This window comes from Manis javanica, chromosome 3 (genome assembly GCF_040802235.1).
Source record: "Manis javanica isolate MJ-LG chromosome 3, MJ_LKY, whole genome shotgun sequence".
NCBI classification, from domain to species: domain Eukaryota; kingdom Metazoa; phylum Chordata; class Mammalia; order Pholidota; family Manidae; genus Manis; species Manis javanica.
Window position 1 is genome coordinate 38,916,516 of NC_133158.1, and position 18,362 is coordinate 38,934,877.

Sequence of the window (18,362 nt, forward strand, 5' to 3'; positions counted from 1 at the left end):
GCAATATGGTCATCATGTAGAAAATCTTAAGGAATCTACCCAAAAAGCTACTAGAACTAATATAAGGTCAACATACAAATATCAACTATATCTCTGTAGACTTTAGCAACAAACAGCTGGAAAAAAATTTAAATACCATTTATAAAAGCATCAAAAACATATTTGGGGATAGTTTTAATAAAATACATGCAATACCTGTACACTGAAAGCTACAAAGCAGTGCTGAAAAATATTTTATAAGAGCTAAATAAATGGAGCGATATACTGTATTTATTAATTGAAATATACAATATTATCAAGATGCCAATTTCTCCAGACTGATCTAGAGAGTCAATGAACTGTCAATGAATATGGCAGGAATTCTGGTAGACATTAACAAACTGATTCTGAAATACACATTAAGGGGCAAAGGAGCTGGAATAGCCAAAGCAAATTCTTAAACAAAAAGCAGGATTAAAGACAAACTACATGACTTCAAGACTGATTATAAAGCATAGTCATGAGGACAGTGTGGCATTGGAATGAGGGGGATGAGGAGGGCAACAGGGCTGCATGCAGCCTTTTCTCGTGTGTGGGCTATGTATTTTCACTAAAGATGTCAAAGAAACTCAGCAGGGAAAGAATGGTCCTTACAGCAAATGGTACCGATAAAATTGCTATCCATGTACAGAAAGTGAACTTGACTCACACTTTGCAGTAACATAAACTCAAAGTGAATCACACTCCTAAATGCAAAACCTAAAACTGTAAAATTCTAGGAGAAAATACATGAAGTCTTTATGACCTCAGGTTAGGAACACATATCTTAGATATGACAAAAAAGAAGGATCTGTAAAAGAAAAAATTGGTAAACTGGACTTCATCAAAATGTAAAACTTCTGCTCTTTGAAAGGCCCTGTTAAGAGAATGAAAACAGAAGCCACAGACTGGGAGAAAATACAAATTACAACCTGATAAAGAACTTATACCCAGAATACATAAAGAACTCTCAAAACTTAATAAGAAAACAAATATCACATTAAAAAGTAAGCCAAAGTTTTGATAGAATCTGGACAGGAGTTCCGCCTTTTTGAATAAGCCCACCCACTGCCTCAGAGAGACCTAGGTTTCATCTTACCGAGGCTACAAGCCTTCTCCAGAGGACAAGCCAGGAAGCCACAAGCCTCCCTTTCCCCTGACCCCTCCCCTCAAAGAGCCCACCAAAAACCCTGGCCATAAAAAGCCTCTTAGCCTGTAAGAGACACCTTCTTTGTTCTGCTTGCCAAAACAAGGGGTCCCTCTCAGGTTTAGCAATAAACCTGCTTAGACTGTTGAGTTCGCATCCCCTCTTTTCCTTTCAGAACTCTTCTAAAAAGATACACAGATGGCAAATAAGCACATGAAGAGATGTTCAACATCACCAGTCATTTTGGAGACAAATTAAAACTGTAATGAGATACCTCTACATACCTACTGAGAGGGTTAAAATTAAAAACCAACAGTACAACTGTCGCAAGGATGCAGAGAAACTGGAACTATTATCACTGATGGTGGAAATGTGAAATGGCACAATCACTTTGAAAATCGGTTTGGCAATTTCTTAAACAGTTAAACATACACTTACTATATGATCTAGCCATTCTACTCCTAGGTACTGACCCAAAAGAAATGAACATATATCCGTACAAAGACTTGTATAAGAATATTCATCTGCAAGAGCCTCTGGAAACACCCAGAACACCCATCGAGAGGTGAACAGACAAACTGCTGTGCCCACGGAATGAAACACCATGCCACCCGTAGAAGGGATGACCTGCCCAAATGCTTACAAGGACACAACTGAACCTCAAAATAATTATGCCAAGGGGCAGAAGCCAGACAATAAAGAGTGAATGCTATATGATTCTATTTATATAAAATACTTGAAAATGCAAACTAACCTATAGTGTCAGGAAGTAAATCCGAGGTTGCCCGAGGGGTAGAGGAGCCAGAAGGGGCAGAAGGGAGGTACTGCCAAGCGGCGAAGGGAACTTTTAGGAGCACTCAAGTGCTCACTGCTTACAGGAATGATTTCGCCAGTGTTAACACAGCTTAAAATTTGTGATGTGTACACTTCACTATGTGAGGTTGATTACATGTCAATTACATCTCAATAAAGCAATTTAATTTTTTTAGATATATATAAACGTTATAAATCAAATTAAAAATGTACCTAGCCAATGGAAAGCCTGCCTCATGCTGACTCAGTATTTTCCTTTTGCATCTGAACAAGGAGCTGCAAGAACTTGATAAATTCGACCTGATGCTTAGGAGTATCAAAATACATACTGAAGTGTTAGATTTGAGATCCTCCGGATCTTCCTACAATTTAGACAAACGACGAACCTGTTTCAGGAGGAACCGGCACGCCCCGCCCACCTCTGGGCCTGCGCGTGCGCCCCGGGGATGCCCTCCCGCCCCGCCCGCCACGGAGTCCCGGTGAGGAAGCCCGCACAGCACCCCCTCTTCCTACTCTGCTGCAGGTCCAGCTTAAATCGGATCCTTTCCCACCGATCTAAGGTCGGAAGCTTCCTTCCCCACCCACCCCCGCTCTCCTCGTCCCCCCTTGACCGACCCCGCAGACGTCCCTGATTCTTTGTCCACACGGTGCCGCTGGTGGCGGGGATCCTGCACCGAACGGTGCCTGAGGGGCGGGCTCGGGTCCGCGGATGCAGACACACCAAGGCAGCGCTCCCACCTGGGGGGACCCGAGCTCTGCGGCTCCGGGAAGGGAAGGGGAGGCGCGCCCCCTACCCGCCGCCTCCCGAGGCCCGGGGTGACGCCGGGGGGTGGGGGCAGAGCGCAGCTCGGCCTTTGAGAGAAGATCCAGAGCGCCAGCGGCCGGTGCCCCGAAAGAGCATCAAGTTGCTGCGTAGGTGCCCCCAGCCGAGGCCTTCGCTGGCTGAGCCCCAAGCCGGGACACCACGGGGCCCTATGGGCCTCCAGCCCCCAGACGCGGCGCGGGCTCCTCGGCTCTTGAGGGATCCGGGCCAGAACCCCTGCTCAGGCCCAGAGCCCACCCTTCACAATGGCCTGATGGGGTCCGAGTTAGAAATCTCCCCGACGAAGTAGAAACACACTTGAAATCAATTGTTATTGGACCATTTTTTGTTATATTATGAAAAACAATAGCCAGGCTTCTATAAACTACCCCCACTCCCCCAAAGAGTACGTTGGATGCTACAAAGACACAAGACCTCTTTGCAGTGTTGCCTGCTCAGCATGTCTCGGCACTGAGACCGCAGTCCAGGGTACAGAAAATGTTCCAGGTCATTCTTCAATGGTTTAAGTGTGCATTTTTGTATTTAATTTTCACTCTATGGCACATTTTTCTGTTTGGTATACAGGCTGCCTATAGGCTGCCACAGCCTTCTTTTGACAACTGGGTCTCCAGCTAGGAAATGCACCTCTCTATAGGACTCTTAGAAATCGTGTCCACTGCAACTGGCTGCACAAACGCCTGCCCACTCGTGAGATTCAGTGTCCGTCTGTGCTGGTGGACGTCTGTAAGGCTGCTCAATCTAACCAGTACCCCCGCCGCCATGGGGGACCAATACTTTACATTTTTAAATTACAATCATATACCCTATCACTTCATAATCTAGGCAGAATGAAAACTGGATTTTTTTCAAATATGTGGAAAGATGAGAGTATATGGGAGCAAACCACGACCTCACTATTTATGCAGCAGAAAACACCATTCAGAAAAATCTAAATTGAATGGCAGAGTTTTCACAGCCCTCAGCATAGCTTGGTGTTGCTGAAGCCAGCAAGTTAAGGGATACCCACCACGCAGCTCTTCCCTCCTTCCAAATCCAGCGAAAAGAGGAAGTGACTTTAAAGGTGCTCAAGAAAAAAGGCATGAGTGGTCATATTCACTACAAAGTAGTTTTTAAACTGCTGCATAAACTACACCAAAATAAAAATGAACTACTTCAACTAAAACTGCTTTTAAATATAGATATTTAGATTTGTATCCAAATGTCTTATGTTTGATTTCCTTAATCCAAGATAGAAAATGGTATTTTTTTAAAATTGCCTTTGCCTAATATATTCTTCCTCAAATTTTTTACCTAATACAGTCTCTTCTTTCCTTAGTGCAAACTGAAGAATTCTCTGGGGTCGGAAACTAAAAGGATGATTGTTATAAGGAGAGGGAAACTAAGTGTGTTCAGATTTAGAAATCTGAGCCAATTCTACCCAGCAATTACTTAGCATCTGAAAGCTGTAATACACAGTAAGGTATTAGAGCCCACATGAAGACTTTTAGTATTTACCAGAATCAACCACACGGTGTGTGTATGAGGCCAAGCAAGCTGGGAGAAGAGGGGACTGCAGCCACACCTGCAGAGCCGGGCGTCTGCCGTCCCGAGGCAATGCATCCCCTCAGAGACCTGTAGAGCTTGGGGCCTTCAGAGAATGCACACACCTGACTCAAACACATCCACAGTTAGGTGCTTTGTTACAAGACCCCACAACCACTGGGAAATTGAGGGCTGTCCGGTTAAAAGTTTTGAACTCGAGCCAATTTTCCACTCTAAATATACGTGTATTATTAACCCACTAGGAAGTGTTTATGGCTGGTTGGCAACGGCTAATAACATGCTCAAACTATACCTTCCTATGCCATTGCACCCAGAACAGAGCTTCAGGAAGCAGAAATAAGGTGACAGACATTCACAAACTCCTTTTTCTCACACTGGAGATATCTGTATGTTTCCAGCAGGTCAACTCACCATCACAAACAGCAAATGTATCAATGTAAAAACTATTTTTCAAGCTGTCCACTGCGAGCCTCCTTGAGAGGTGGGCATGACTACCAGCTGTTCACAGGACACCAGGAAAGCTACCAGAAGAACCTGGGCAGGCTGTTTTCCAAAGAGGCCTCTCCTCATAAAACATGCTGTCTGACCCCCAGCCTCTCTGCTTTCCCGGTGGTCGCATGGACACAGGCTCCACAGAAATGCGCAGGTTTCTAGTACTGACACAACAAATCAACAAGGGGCAGCAGCACGTCCACAGAGCATGGTGGACCCCGGTTCACACCCAGTCCAGCCAAGTGACCAGACCCCACGCGAAAGCAGCCCAGCACTGAGCCACACCTACCTGGGGGCGTTCGACCCACGGGGACCCCACTGAGAATGCCAGCCTGCCGTAAGTGCAGGGTGGGTTGCTGCTTCAGTTTTAGCAGAACAGCAGCCAACAGCAGAGAAACTGAACAGGAGACAAGGAGACAGTGTTCCAGCCCTGCCTGCTGTGCTCAGCCAGTGGTGTGACCTCAGGCAGGTCACAGTCACCCGGCTTCTTGTCTTCCCTCCACATCTACAGTAAAGGGGTAAGAGGAGCCTTCAGCCATGCAGACTGTGCCCTCCAGGACACACTTTCTCAGGTGCGAGTGTGAGTGCATGTAGACCTCATGTGCCGTGCTATTTTTGTTTTAAAAATATTATTTCAAGCATGGAAAGGTTTGTAGCTCTTTCCTTCCCAACATTAAGGTTACTTAATGGTTTTGGTGATTCGGAAAAGATCAACACATCATTATGATTTAGCCCTGACTGACACCCTGCCTCAGGTTGAGGGGCGTGACCTGGATGTGGAAGAAAAAAAGGCCAGAGAGTGGCTCCAGTCCCCGCCTTGGGGCCACTGCTGTACACATAGGCAAGAGCAGAGATGGGACGGTATGGAGGCAGCAGGCCAAGAGGAGTGGTCACATCGGACTGGCCACCCAGCCTGCAGCTGCCACCAGTACTGGCCTGCCACTCGGAGCAGGACACATGTCAAGAAACACCAGGGTCCACGGAGGGCACACGTGCCACAGGTCTGGGTCACCACACCACAGAAGCGTCAAGAACTCCTTTTGCTACTAGAAAGACATGTTCCAGATGAGAAAGAGAGGTGGGTCTGAGGGGCGCGTGCCCAGAGTGGTGCCCGCATCCGGGAGGGGCTGCGCGGCTCCTACTGACCTATGTGGGCGTCAGCCGTGGGGCCCGTGAGTGCAGTGGCCGCCCAGGGAGCAGCGGCAGGTCTCCCACCCGGGTGAGATGAAGCGGAGGAGGAGGAGGACGAGGCCTCAAGGACCTGGCCGAGCCAGGGCTCGATGCTGCCATGGCTCTGGAGAGGAGTGGAGGTGAGTCTCCCTGGCCGCCGTGAAGGGCCCTCATCTTCTGAGGCAGACGATGTGTCTGTGGTTAAAATAATAATGACAGGAATGAGGTGGGGGTGCGTTAAGAGGAGGGCAGAGTCCCCACACTGGCACCGGGCCTCCTGGGCCTCCCTGTGTGCCTGCACTCCTGTGCCCAGAGGTGGCCTAGAGCTCTTCCCAGCCCTTGGCCTAGAGGGGCCTGCACGTGACCGACTGTAAGATCTGAGGGGCCCCACTTGGGAAACTGGTTCCACAGACTCAGTTTCCCCCAAGGACTCAGTCCTGGGGCACCACACATTGGCAGGGAAGACAGCCCGACTCCTTGAGGTCTTTAGCACAGTCCTGGGTGGGGCCCCAAATATCAAAGGAGCCCCAAGTGTTGAGTGTTGTGCGAACATCCGTTCAGATCCCACACCACCTTCACACACAGCTGACATCCCTCAGGCGGGGCCGAGGCAGCTCGGTGGCCGTGGAGGCTGCAGCCAGATCCACCTCCAGGCCTTCCTGCTCACCTGCGTCCACCTAGGGGCAGCAGGAATGAGCTCTGAGAAAGAATTCCTTCCCTAAGACAACCGCCGCAGCCAGTCATGGTAACTGCATCAGGTTCCATCAAGCTAGCATGACTGTGCACTTCATTAGGAGTTTCACAATTCCTAAAAAAGTTCTTTAAGAACTGCGTGGTATCTATTGTTACATTTACTAAAAACAATAATCTGACAGCCATTTCTGAAATTTTTTTTCAACAACATAAACTTTATTTTTCTTTAGCAAGGACGTGTTACCAAAACCACTCAACTGTCTTATGAATCTGGTGTTTGGTTTTTGCTATGTCATCAACACAAAAATGCCGCCAGTTTCATGACTTAAATACCAGAACAGGCAGAGCAGACCAGCGCAGACACACAGTCGGTAAACACTGCCAGTTCCTTACCTTGGTTTGATAAGACGCTTCCAACACACTGCTGAAGAAAGACTCCGTGTAAAGGTTTTCATTGTTAATGGTAATATCAAAACAACAAAAACATACATCAAAGAACCCTCCAAACAGCCTTACATCCTCCCATTTAAGGCCTGGTAGTAACAGTAGATAATAGTTAATAAAATGAGAATAATTTTAAAAATTTTAATTCAGGGAGCTTTTATTTTAAGATTCTTCTCTTTGTTAAAAGACATAAAGAGTATCTGAGTAAAAAAGTTAAAATCTACATGAAAAGTTCTGTGAAAAGCAAGTGTCCACTGATAAAGCCACACCGAGCAGACCACAGACTCTCAGGCACAAAAGACTGCATGTGCACAAACATGTTTAATCTCCAGCTTCCCTGATCTCCACTATAGCCAGAAAGCTATTCCAAGTCGATGGGAACCAAGGGCACTGCTCGTCAGTACCTGGGGGGGTGCAGGTGTCTGCGGAGGGGTACACGAGGACAGAGCGTCTTTTGGAAGGCATAGGCATCCTCCTCTCCTTGTATTTGGCCAAAGCTGCTTGCACCGCTTCAGTGTGGACATCTGCACAGAAAATGACAGCAGTAAAAATACTCTCCACAAGATTGGTACTGAAATAGCAAAATTAAGTCTCATGTTTTGGTTTGTCTTCATCGAGCATAAAGGGAACAAAAGCCCCACCTGCAGAGGGTCCACACATGGGTCCTAGACTTCTTCTAACATTCCTTTGTTTGTAGATTTGACTTTACAACCATATAAATATTTTCATAGCTATAGATCAAAACTAAAATAAGAAATCCTAAAGATTTAAAGTGAGACAGATGAGCCTAAATGTGTGTCCAATTGTTGGTAAAAACCATCCCAGATGCCTGTTTAATCTGTCCCTCTAGACGTGCCTACTAAGGGCAAAGGGAATCGCATAGCCCTCAGCTTTTCCCTGTGGTCACGCTGCTGGAGGCAGGGAGGGCACTGTCACCACCATGCCCGTGCGTGACAGTATGACACAACTCTCCCTGGGAACCGAGACACTGGTACGGAGAGGACATACAAGAAGTGAGGTACAGGTTCTACAGCCCTGCATGTGAACGGGAAGTAGGAACCCACATGCTCAGTGTCTTTAAGTCATCTTACTCTGTCCCCTGAAGATGCCTAGAAACGACTTCCAGCCCACTAGCAGTGCACATGGGTGCTCCCAGACTGTGGTCTTAAAGTGCTGTCTCATAAAGGGACCCTGAGATATGGGAGACTCTGGGGCAACCAGGAAAAGCACACATACACCTGGAACATCTTATAACAGCCAACGAGGACAGGAGAAAACAGTGCAAACAGCCTGATGTGCTCCCAGTGGCTAACGATGGGATGGTTTGAATATCAACAAGGAAGGGTACGTGCTAGAATGGACTGAATATCAAACACGATACAAAAAAAAAAAGGCAAAAGAACAGACAGGAAGAAAAAGAGGAAGTAAATTAATTGGTGGAATTGGAGGACTCCAGTGACCCAACCCATTATTTGGAAAAGGGGTAAATAAATGGAAAGGACTGAGTATTTATCCAGGCTCTCCTGTATACAGTAAGCAAGAAATTTCTCTGTATAGAAGTATTCCAGCCTTGAATGAAGAGGGGTGGCGGAATCACCACTTTGGAGCACTGATGAACGAATGGACTGGGTGTCACTGACGGCCAGCTTCCAAGAGGAGAGAGTCGGCCTGCTCCAGGTCCAGACGGAGGGCGCAGCACCATCTCCAAAGGGCTCTGATAAACAGTGAGGGTCCTGAGTTGACCCTCGGGAGCTCCCGGCGCTGAGTTGCTCAGGGCTACCCCGCAGAGGAGCCATCGGACTCACAGCGCGGGCCCAGGGCCTTCCAAAGACTGGAGGGAGCCACTGCAAGCGCACCAGCCATTGGTGACATGCAAATCTTATCTGTATCCCAGGTCCACATACACTGGTTTTAAAAAGCCATAGGAACATTTGGGTATTTGGTGTTAAGGAATTAGTGTTAGCGGTATTATCTTTTAGAAATACATACATTCTGTACAGATACACAGACCAAGAATATTATGACATCTAAATGAAATAACATGATCTCTGAGATTTCTTTCAAAATCACACGGTTGGGGGACGAGGTTGGAGGGCAGGTAGATGGCGGGAGCCAGACGACGAGCCAGGGGTCATCACGCGGTAAAGTCCACTTCTGTATGAAGGGTCCCCACCAGTAAGATGGCGAACTTCCGGCTTCTTTTCGGGGTCCTCGGTTCCCGCCGGCGCCACCTGAAGCCCAATCACCTCTCGCCCCCCTCCCAATCCCAGCACCTAGCCAACAGCCACCAGCCCCGTAGAAGTAACACCACAATCACCCTATGCCCCATCCTATATATCCCAGCACCTTTCCCTAATAAAGCGGAACTCTCCGGTAAATTGCTGTTGTGTGTCGCTCCTTTCCTTTCATTGGTGCCGAAACCCGGGAGACGGGACACCCCAACTGGGCCCCGTCTTCCCCCAACACCAGCAGCAGCTTGCCCTCGTCCTCTTTTTCCGGCGCTGGCTCATCACACTCACCACTCCTCTCTGGCCTTTAGGTAAGTCCCCACCCCCCACCCCCGGGGTGGGCCACTCTTCCCTGAGCTATCGCAGTGCCATTGACCGTGATCGTCCGGCAAGGCCCTGACGCTCGGGGACGAGGAGGGAACGCTCCCCGCCTCAGGCCTTCACGGCTGCGGCGGACCCTCAGGCCCCTCCCCCGACAGCCATAAATCCCTGCCTCAGGCCCTCACGGCTGCAGCGGACCCTCAGGCCCCTCCTCCAAAAGCCATAAACCCCCACCTCAGGCCTTCACAGCTGCAGCAGACTCTCAGCCCCCCCCCCCCCAACAGCCATAAATGAGGTGACTCCTTTGCGGATGAGAACGCTCCTTTTCCCGCTCCCTCCTCCTTCTGTTCCGTCCGCCGAAACCTGTTCGGCCCGCCGAAAACGCCTAGCGCTAGGTACCTCGTGACTCCGGCACTCTGCCTTCTTAGGGAAGTTTGGGTGACGACCCACACTTCCCAAGAAATTCCGACTCGTATACGAGTTTCCGCAGACCACCAAGGATCATCGGGGACGCCCTTTGTCTCCTTGTGGTCTGCCTCCAGTCCGAGGATCCCCGTTCGTCTTCCCCTGTTTGTCTCCTTCTCTGTCCTTTAGCCATTTTGTCTCCTTGTGGTCTGCCTCCAGTCTGAGGATCTCCGTTCGTCTTCCCCTGTTTGTCTCCTTCTCTGTCCTTTAGCCATGGGAGCCTCCTCATCCCTCCCTGAAAGTTCACCTCTTGAATGCCTGCTTAAGCATCTGGCTACCCTCTCCCTGACGCCTGATATAAAACCAAAACTTCTCCGTAAATATTGCTCCCAAGATTGGCCGACATACCCCCTAGACAATAACAACCAATGGCCCGCAGGGGGAACTCTTGATCCTAACATCACTCGCAATCTCTTTAACTACTGCCAGCGCCTGAAAAAATGGAAGGAGATTCCCTATATCGAAGCTTTTCGCCTCCTAGCTCAAAATCCCAGCCTCTGCACCACCTGCTCCCCGCCCCAAGTTCTCCTAGCCTGCAAGCCGTCTCCCTCCCCTCCACACACTCCCAGTCCCTCTTCAATTACCTTTGACCCGGCCGAGGAGCCTCCGCCATACAGACTTCCCCCTTCAGCCCCTCCCCCTCCTACAACCCCTCCACCCTCCGCCGCCACTGCCGCCTCTTTCCCCATGGCAGAAGCCTCCCGTCCTCTCCCTTCCCCTTCTCCTTCTACAACAGCCTCTCCCCCTTCCTCTACCGCCGCCACCGCTGCCGCTTTCCCCGCGGCAGAAGCTTCCCATCCTCTCCCTTCCCCTTCTCCTTCTACAACAGCCTCTCCCCCTTCCTCTACCGCCGCCACCGCTGCCGCTTTCCCCCCGGCAGAAGCTTCCCATCCTCTCCCTTCCCCTTCTTCTCCTACAACAGCCCCTCCCCCCTCCTCTATCGCCGCCGCCGCCTCCACCCCCGCAGAAGCCTCCCATCCTCTCCCTTCCCCCTCCTCCACCATCTCCTCCTGCACCTCACCACCTCCTCCTCTGTCCCCCTCACCTTCCCCCCTCCCGCAAATCAAGCCTGAGCCTTTCAGCCCCCCTCTAACTAAGTTCCAAGAGCCTCGTCCATTTTTGCCCCCTCAGATTCGGTCCCGAGAGCCTCCCAAAATTATCGCGGCTTTGCCCCCATTACCTGTTTCCCCTGCACAGACTGAGCCAGAACCCTTCAGTCCCCCTCAGACTCGGTCCCGAGGGCCTCCCAAAATTATCGCCCCGCTCCGGGAAGTAGCAGGATCCGAAGGCATCTTGCGTGTTCACGTCCCCTTCTCCTTAGGAGATTTAGCCCAACTAGAGAAACGCCTAGGTTCCTTTTCCACTGATCCCACGACCTACATCAGGGAGTTTCAATGGACCCTCCAGTCTTACAGCCTCACGCATCATGACATCTTCATGCTCCTGGCCAATACTCTCCTCCCTGAAGAGCGTAGACGAGCTTGGGACTTCGCCCAAATGCATGCTACCGAAACCCACAGGACTGACCCCACCTGTCCCCCTGGTCCCACTGCTGTCCCCGAACAAGACCCACACTGGGATTATAACACCGCTGTGGGTCTCCACTCTCGAGATATTTTTGCCTCCTGCTTAATAGCAGGTCTAAAAAAGGCAGCTCGTAAAGTAGTCAATTTTCAAAAGCTCCAAGACATAATTCAAAAGAGAGATGAAACCCCCTCCGAGTTCTTAGATAGACTCACTCAAGCCCTATTACAGTATACCAGCCTGGACCCAGAAACACCTGAAGGAAGACAGGTCCTTATGACATACTTCCTAGCTCAAAGCTACCCCGACATTAAAGCTAAACTCAAAAAGTTAGAACAGGGCCCCGCTACCCCACAGACTGAGATCCTAACAGTGGCCTTTAAAGTCTTCCATAACCGGGAGGAGGAGAAAGAACGCCGTAAACAAAAAGCTGATCAGGCCAATTTCCAGATGTTGGCCCAGCTGATAAAACCACAACCTGGGCGCCCCTCTACAGACAAGCCCCCCCAAGGAGCTTGTTTCAAGTGCGGAAAAGAGGGACATTGGTCAAGGGCGTGCCCCTCCCCCAGATCTCCTACCACCCCATGCCCCAGATGCCACAAAAAGGGCCACTGGGGGTCTGATTGCCCAACCACCCGAAGGGGAGGCTGGACGAACAACCCCCATCCTAAGCCCACCGTAGTGGGGCTGGCAGAAGAAGATTGACGGGGCCCGGGGGCTTCTCGCCCGACCATTTCCATCACCAAACAGGAGCCCAGGGTTACTTTAACAGTAGACGGTCGCCCCATCTCCTTCCTCCTAGATACAGGAGCCACCTTCTCAGTCTTGCGAGAATACCGGGGCCCTACCACGCCAGCCATTACTCCTATAGTCGGGGTAGGAGGTAAACAGATTTTCCCATTAAAACCCCCCCCCCTTTTATGCACAATCCTAGACAGTCCCATACCTTTCTCCCACTCCTTCCTAGTTATGCCCCAGTGTCCCATCCCCTTACTAGGACGGGACATCCTTTCCCTCCTCCACGTTTCCATAACTATATCCACTCCCACAGCCCCCAGTACTCCCTTTCTGATGGCCCTCATAGCCGACAGCCCCCCTCTACCCAATGAAAGCTCCAGTTCTGCCCTTATACACCCTGTAAATCCCAAAGTTTGGGACATTACAAGCCCCTCCATGGCCCTATGTCCCCCTGCCTCTATCAAATTACGTGACCCCTCTCAGTATATCTGTCAGGCCCAATACCCCCTAACCACTTCAGCCCTCATAGGCCTCCAACCCATCATTCAAGATCTCTTAAACAAAAACTACCTCAGACCCACTCACTCCCCATTTAATACCCCCATATTAGCTGTTAAAAAAAACAACGGATCTTTCCGCCTTGTCCAAGACCTTCGCCTCATCAACATAGCCGTTGTCCCTATCCATCCCTTAGTTCCAAATCCATACACCCTTTTATCGCAGATCCCTGCTTCTGCATCCCACTTCTCAGTCCTAGATCTCAAGGACGCATTTTTTTCTATTCCCCTAGACCCCTCCTCCCAAGATTTTTTTGCCTTCACCTGGACGGACCCATACACCAGACATTCTGTTCAGCTTACTTGGACAGTTTTACCACAAGGCTTCCGAGATAGTCCCCATATTTTTGGACAAGTCCTAGCTCAAGACCTCAAACAGTTTCACCATGATCACCCCGAGTCCACTTTATTACAATATGTAGATGATCTTCTGCTCTGCAGTCCCTCGTGGGAACAGTCTCAACTTGACACTGCGTCTCTACTTAACCTTCTAGCTTCCAGAGGTTACCGAGTATCCCCTGCCAAAGCTCAAATCTCTTCCCCTTCTGTCACTTACCTTGGATTCCTTCTGTCTCAGCAAAGAAAGTCCATTACCTTAGACAGAAAACGACTCCTCTCTGACCTGCCCGTTCCCAAAACCAAGACAGAAATCCTTTCCTTTCTAGGCTTGGCTGGGTATTTTAGAGCGTGGATCCCTAACTTCTCCCTGTTGGCAAGACCCCTATACGACCTCAGCAAGGGCCCCCCTGAAGAACCATTATCATCCTCACCCCGACACTCCTTCATTAAGCTCCGTCAAGCCCTTGTAAAAGCTCCAGCTCTCCATCTCCCTGATTTGTCAAAACCCTTCTCATTATACATTCATGAGAGGTCCAGTCAAGCTCTAGGAGTCCTAGGCCAATATTATGGCCCATCCTTTGCCCCAGTAGCTTATCTCTCCAAGCAATTAGACCCCACAGTTCGGGGATGGGCCCCCTGCCTACGGGCATTAGCCGCTGGACAGCTCTTGCAGAAAGAAGCTCATAAACTAACATTCGGAGCGCCACTTACCATTCTGTCCCCACATCACCTAAAAGATCTCTTAACCTACAAAAGTTTACAGACTCTCCCCCCCTCCAGACTCCTCACCTTACTGTCCTCTTTCCTCCAAAATCCAAACATTTCTTTCCTCCCCTGCCCGCCCCTAAATCCGGCCACTCTTCTTCCTCTACCCTGCTCTCCTCATACTCCCTCGCATGATTGCCTAGAAGCCCTTCACAACTTCCTTCCATGCCACTCCACGATCTCCGAAGGAGCCCTCTCACACTCCGACCTCATCTGGTTTACTGATGGGTCCTCCTTTAAACATGAGGGCATCCACTACTCAGGATATGCAGTAGTCTCCCTCGAAGATGTCATTGAAGCACGAGCCCTACCCCCTGGTACAACCAATCAGCAGGCTGAACTCATTGCAGCCACCAGAGCTTGCACTCTGGCCCGGGACACGTCTCTCACATTGTACACTGACTCCAAGTAGGTATTCCACATTCTCTTGTCCCACGCGGCAGTATGGAAAGAACGAGGCCTCCTCACCACAAAAGGGAATTCCATAACTAATTCAGCCTTAATTACTAAACTTTTAGAGGCTTCACAACTCCCACACCGACTAGGCATAGTCCACTGCAAATCACATCAAAAAGATGACTCCCCCATTGCAAGAGGTAACAACAAGGCCGACAGAGTAGCCCGGTCAGTTGCCCTATCAGAAAACGCACCAGGCAACAATCCGTCTGCCCTTGCAGTTTTAGCCTTATCACAAGATGCCCTCTGCTCTCAGGACAAAGAGTCTCTCTTCCGCCTCTTACATGACCTGTTCCACCCCAGCCCCCAATCCTTAATCCATTTTTTACAATCTTTTTTTCCTCTCTCTCCTGAAGACAAAACCCTACTTAACCAAATAACCTGCAAGTGCACCATCTGCCAACGCACTAACCCTAATACCCGCCTCAAAGCCCGACCCTTCCCGGCTCATCAAGCAAGGGGTAATGTCCCCGCTGCAGATTGGCAAATAGACTTCACTAACATGCCCCCTGTACGACGTACCAGATACCTACTCGTGCTAGTAGATACATTTTCAGGATGGGTTGAAGCTTTCCCCACCACTAACAAACGAGCATCCGTAGTTGCCTCTATCCTCCTCACCCAGATCTTTCCTAGGTTCGGGATGCCCACTTCCCTCCAATCAGATAACGGCCCTGAGTTTACTGCCCAAATTATCCAGAACCTCTCCAAGTCGCTCTCGCTCCCCTGGCATTTACATTGTCCTTATCGACCACAAGCTTCAGGAAAAGTAGAAAGAGCCAATAGGACTCTAAAAGACATCCTGACCAAACTATCTCTAGAACTACACCTTGACTGGGTTCGCTTACTTCCCTTAGCTCTACTCCGCATTCGAGCCCTCCCAAAAAAACCTTCCTTCTTGTCACCCTTTGAGATCATGTACGGCCGCCCGATTCTACCCCCGGGGCTCCCTTCCCACAAAGGACCAATTCCTCCCAATATAGCCCTTCCACTACTCTCCCTCCTCCGCACTGAATTGTGGAAATATCAAGATTGGCTCCTTCCTGATCCATCCGCCTCCCAAAATCCTCCTGTCTTACAGCCCGGCCAACTAGTGTTTTATAAGCCACCAGAGGATCAGCCCTCTCTCACCCCGAAATGGGAAGGTCCACACCCAGTTATTCTCTGCACCCCCTCGGCTGCCAAGCTCTCACTGCCTGATAACTCTGTCACCCCTTGGATTCATATCTCCAGGTTGAAACCAAATACCCAAGACTCACCTTCTCTGGACACCCAAGACCCATCAGTCACAATCCAGAGTCCTTCGGACACAGCCCAAGACGCTGTCTACTCTACCACGCCTCATCCCTCTGATCCCTTGAAGCTCCGCATCTCCCGTGCACCCTCTTTGCCATCCATACCTGAATCATGACTTTTTCCTCCTTTACTGCTCTCTCGCTTTTTTCCCTCATTCCTATTGTCTTCCCTGCCGCCCCATCCTCCTTTGTATGGCGATTCAAAGTCAAGCAGACTTACACACAGCATCAAACAAAAGTTACTGCCCTCATTGCCACATCAGACTGCCCTCTGAAAGGCTGCTCTGATCCTTTGTACCTCCACTTTCCTCCCTCCACTGAAGTATTCATTTACAGCTACCTTTATTCTCCCTACCTCTGCTTCCTCTATGACCAAAGACAAGCCTATTGCAGGCGATGGCCAGACACCTACGGGGGATGCCCCTACTGGTCTTGCACCATTCACTACATGGGTGACTTCCAGTACCCACAGTATTACTCCTCCAACCGTTTCATGAAATATCCCAACGGCTCATTCTCCTTATCAATCCCAGATCCCTGGGACTCTCGATGGGCTGCTGGAGTAACAGCCTCAGTTTACTACAAGGGGTCCTCGACCCCCCACGGTACCCTTCATATCTCTCGAGAGTATGTTCCCTCTCGCTCCCAGATCTCTCAAGTTGCATCAGATATCAGACATTCCGAAAAGGTCATTATCCAAACTCTTGACGGCGCCTCTTCATCTTATTCCTCCTACTCTTGGTTACAGCTCATTCAAGACACCACCATCTTTCTCAACCACACCCTCAACACCGCCAATTGTTTCTTGTGCGCATCACTACAGCGCCCACTGCTGGCCGCCGTGCCCCTTAATATTTCCAACTACTCCTTCCATGCAGAAGGACAACCCCTCCGTCCCCTGGCAGACATACCCCTATGGGAGCCAGAATACCCAGATAATCTCACCATCCACCACTGTGTAGGCCCAACTCCACCCCCCTCCAGTGCACTTCACTGCCTCTCTATCTACACCCCTACCTCCGGCTCCAAGACTTTTACACAACCGGGACACTTCTTTTGGTGTAATGGCAGCCTTTTCAACTCACTGCCTCTCAATTCCGATACACCCTGCATTCTCGTCACCCTAATCCCACAGCTTACACTTTACAGCATGGCAGAATTCCTTGAGCTCCAACCTCCCTTGCACTCGCGCACAAAAAGGGCTGCTTTCCTTCCCATCATGGTCGGTATCTCTTTAATCACCTCAGCCATTGGGGTGGGGTTTTCAGGAGGAGCCTTGGGTCACTCTCTATGGGCAGTTAGAGATCTCGACGCCAAACTTGAGGGAGCCCTGGCATCCACTGCCGATTCCCTAGCCTCTCTCCAAAGACAAGTCACTTCGCTAGCTAAAGTCACCCTTCAAAACCGGCGGGCCCTAGATCTGCTTACAGCCGAGAAGGGTGGCACCTGCGTCTTCCTCCAGGAAGAGTGCTGCTATTACATCAACGAATCCGGCATTGTAGAAACTGACATCACCAAACTCACTGACCTTGCCTCCAGCCTCCACTCTGCTTCCAATTCCAACCCATTCTCGTCAATACTAACAAACCCCCTCCTCACCTGGCTCTGGCCCATTGCAGGCCCCATAATAGTCATTCTTCTTGTCTGTCTCTTCTTACCCTGTATAATAAAGTTCATCAAATCCCAAGTCGGGAAAATCTCTAATCAAGCTTTCAACCAGCTTTTACTCAGGAACTACCAGCTTCTGGCCACGGAAGACCCCTCACCCTCACGTGACCTCCTCACCACATGCTGAGATGGACCCCTCTCTCCGCTGGAAACTGTTCCTGGAAACAATGGCCGCAGACGCCTGGCTCCTGACACCCATATCCTCTTGGCACCATTGGAATCAACAGGTCCTCAACCTATGGTTACAGGGAACCTTCATTGATTTCCAACCTGAAGAAGTCCACATCTACTCATCCTTACTGTGGGGAGTCCTGTCAACCCTTTCCTCCCAATCCTCAAACCCTCACTCCCTTCTCCGCCCCTGTTCAGCAGGAAGCAGTCAGAAAGAAAGCAACGCCCACAAACCCATAGAGGAGAAAGGGGGGAATGAAGGGTCCCCACCAGTAAGATGGCGAACTTCCGGCTTCTTTTCGGGGTCCTCGGTTCCCGCCGGCGCCACCTGAAGCCCAATCACCTCTCGCCCCCCTCCCAATCCCAGCACCTAGCCAACAGCCACCAGCCCCGTAGAAGTAACACCACAATCACCCTATGCCCCATCCTATATATCCCAGCACCTTTCCCTAATAAAGCGGAACTCTCCGGTAAATTGCTGTTGTGTGTCGCTCCTTTCCTTTCACTGTACATGTTTAAATTATTCTCCAACAAAATGCTTTTGAAATATTTAAAAATCTTATAAGAAATGGTGCATGGGATATTAATCAGGAAAGAAGAAAAACTCACACCTAGGCATAATAAAACAAAATGTATAAACATCAGAGACAACAAGACAGTTCTAAAGGGTTCCAAAGGGAAACAAGTCATCCT

General features: G+C 49.9%; 1 protein-coding gene across 22 annotated transcripts in view; it reads right to left on the reverse strand.

Annotated features, from left to right (window-relative positions):
- The window catches only part of DIP2A (disco interacting protein 2 homolog A), a 123,714-nt gene that overhangs the window by 63,910 nt on the left and 41,442 nt on the right, over positions 1 to 18,362 (reverse strand). For 21 of the 22 annotated variants that reach the window (XR_005062772.2, XR_005062774.2, XR_005062773.2 and 18 more), the window contains 2 exons: positions 7,547 to 7,666; positions 5,982 to 6,200 (listed from right to left, as the gene is read on the reverse strand). Coding sequence is in view for 15 of the 22 variants with exons in the window: in XM_073231178.1 (XP_073087279.1) it covers positions 5,982 to 6,200; positions 7,547 to 7,666 (339 nt within the window). In the remaining 7 variants the exon portion in view is untranslated. The remainder of the gene's footprint in view (positions 1 to 5,981; positions 6,201 to 7,546; positions 7,667 to 18,362) is intronic. The other variant, XM_073231179.1, reaches the window with a different exon arrangement.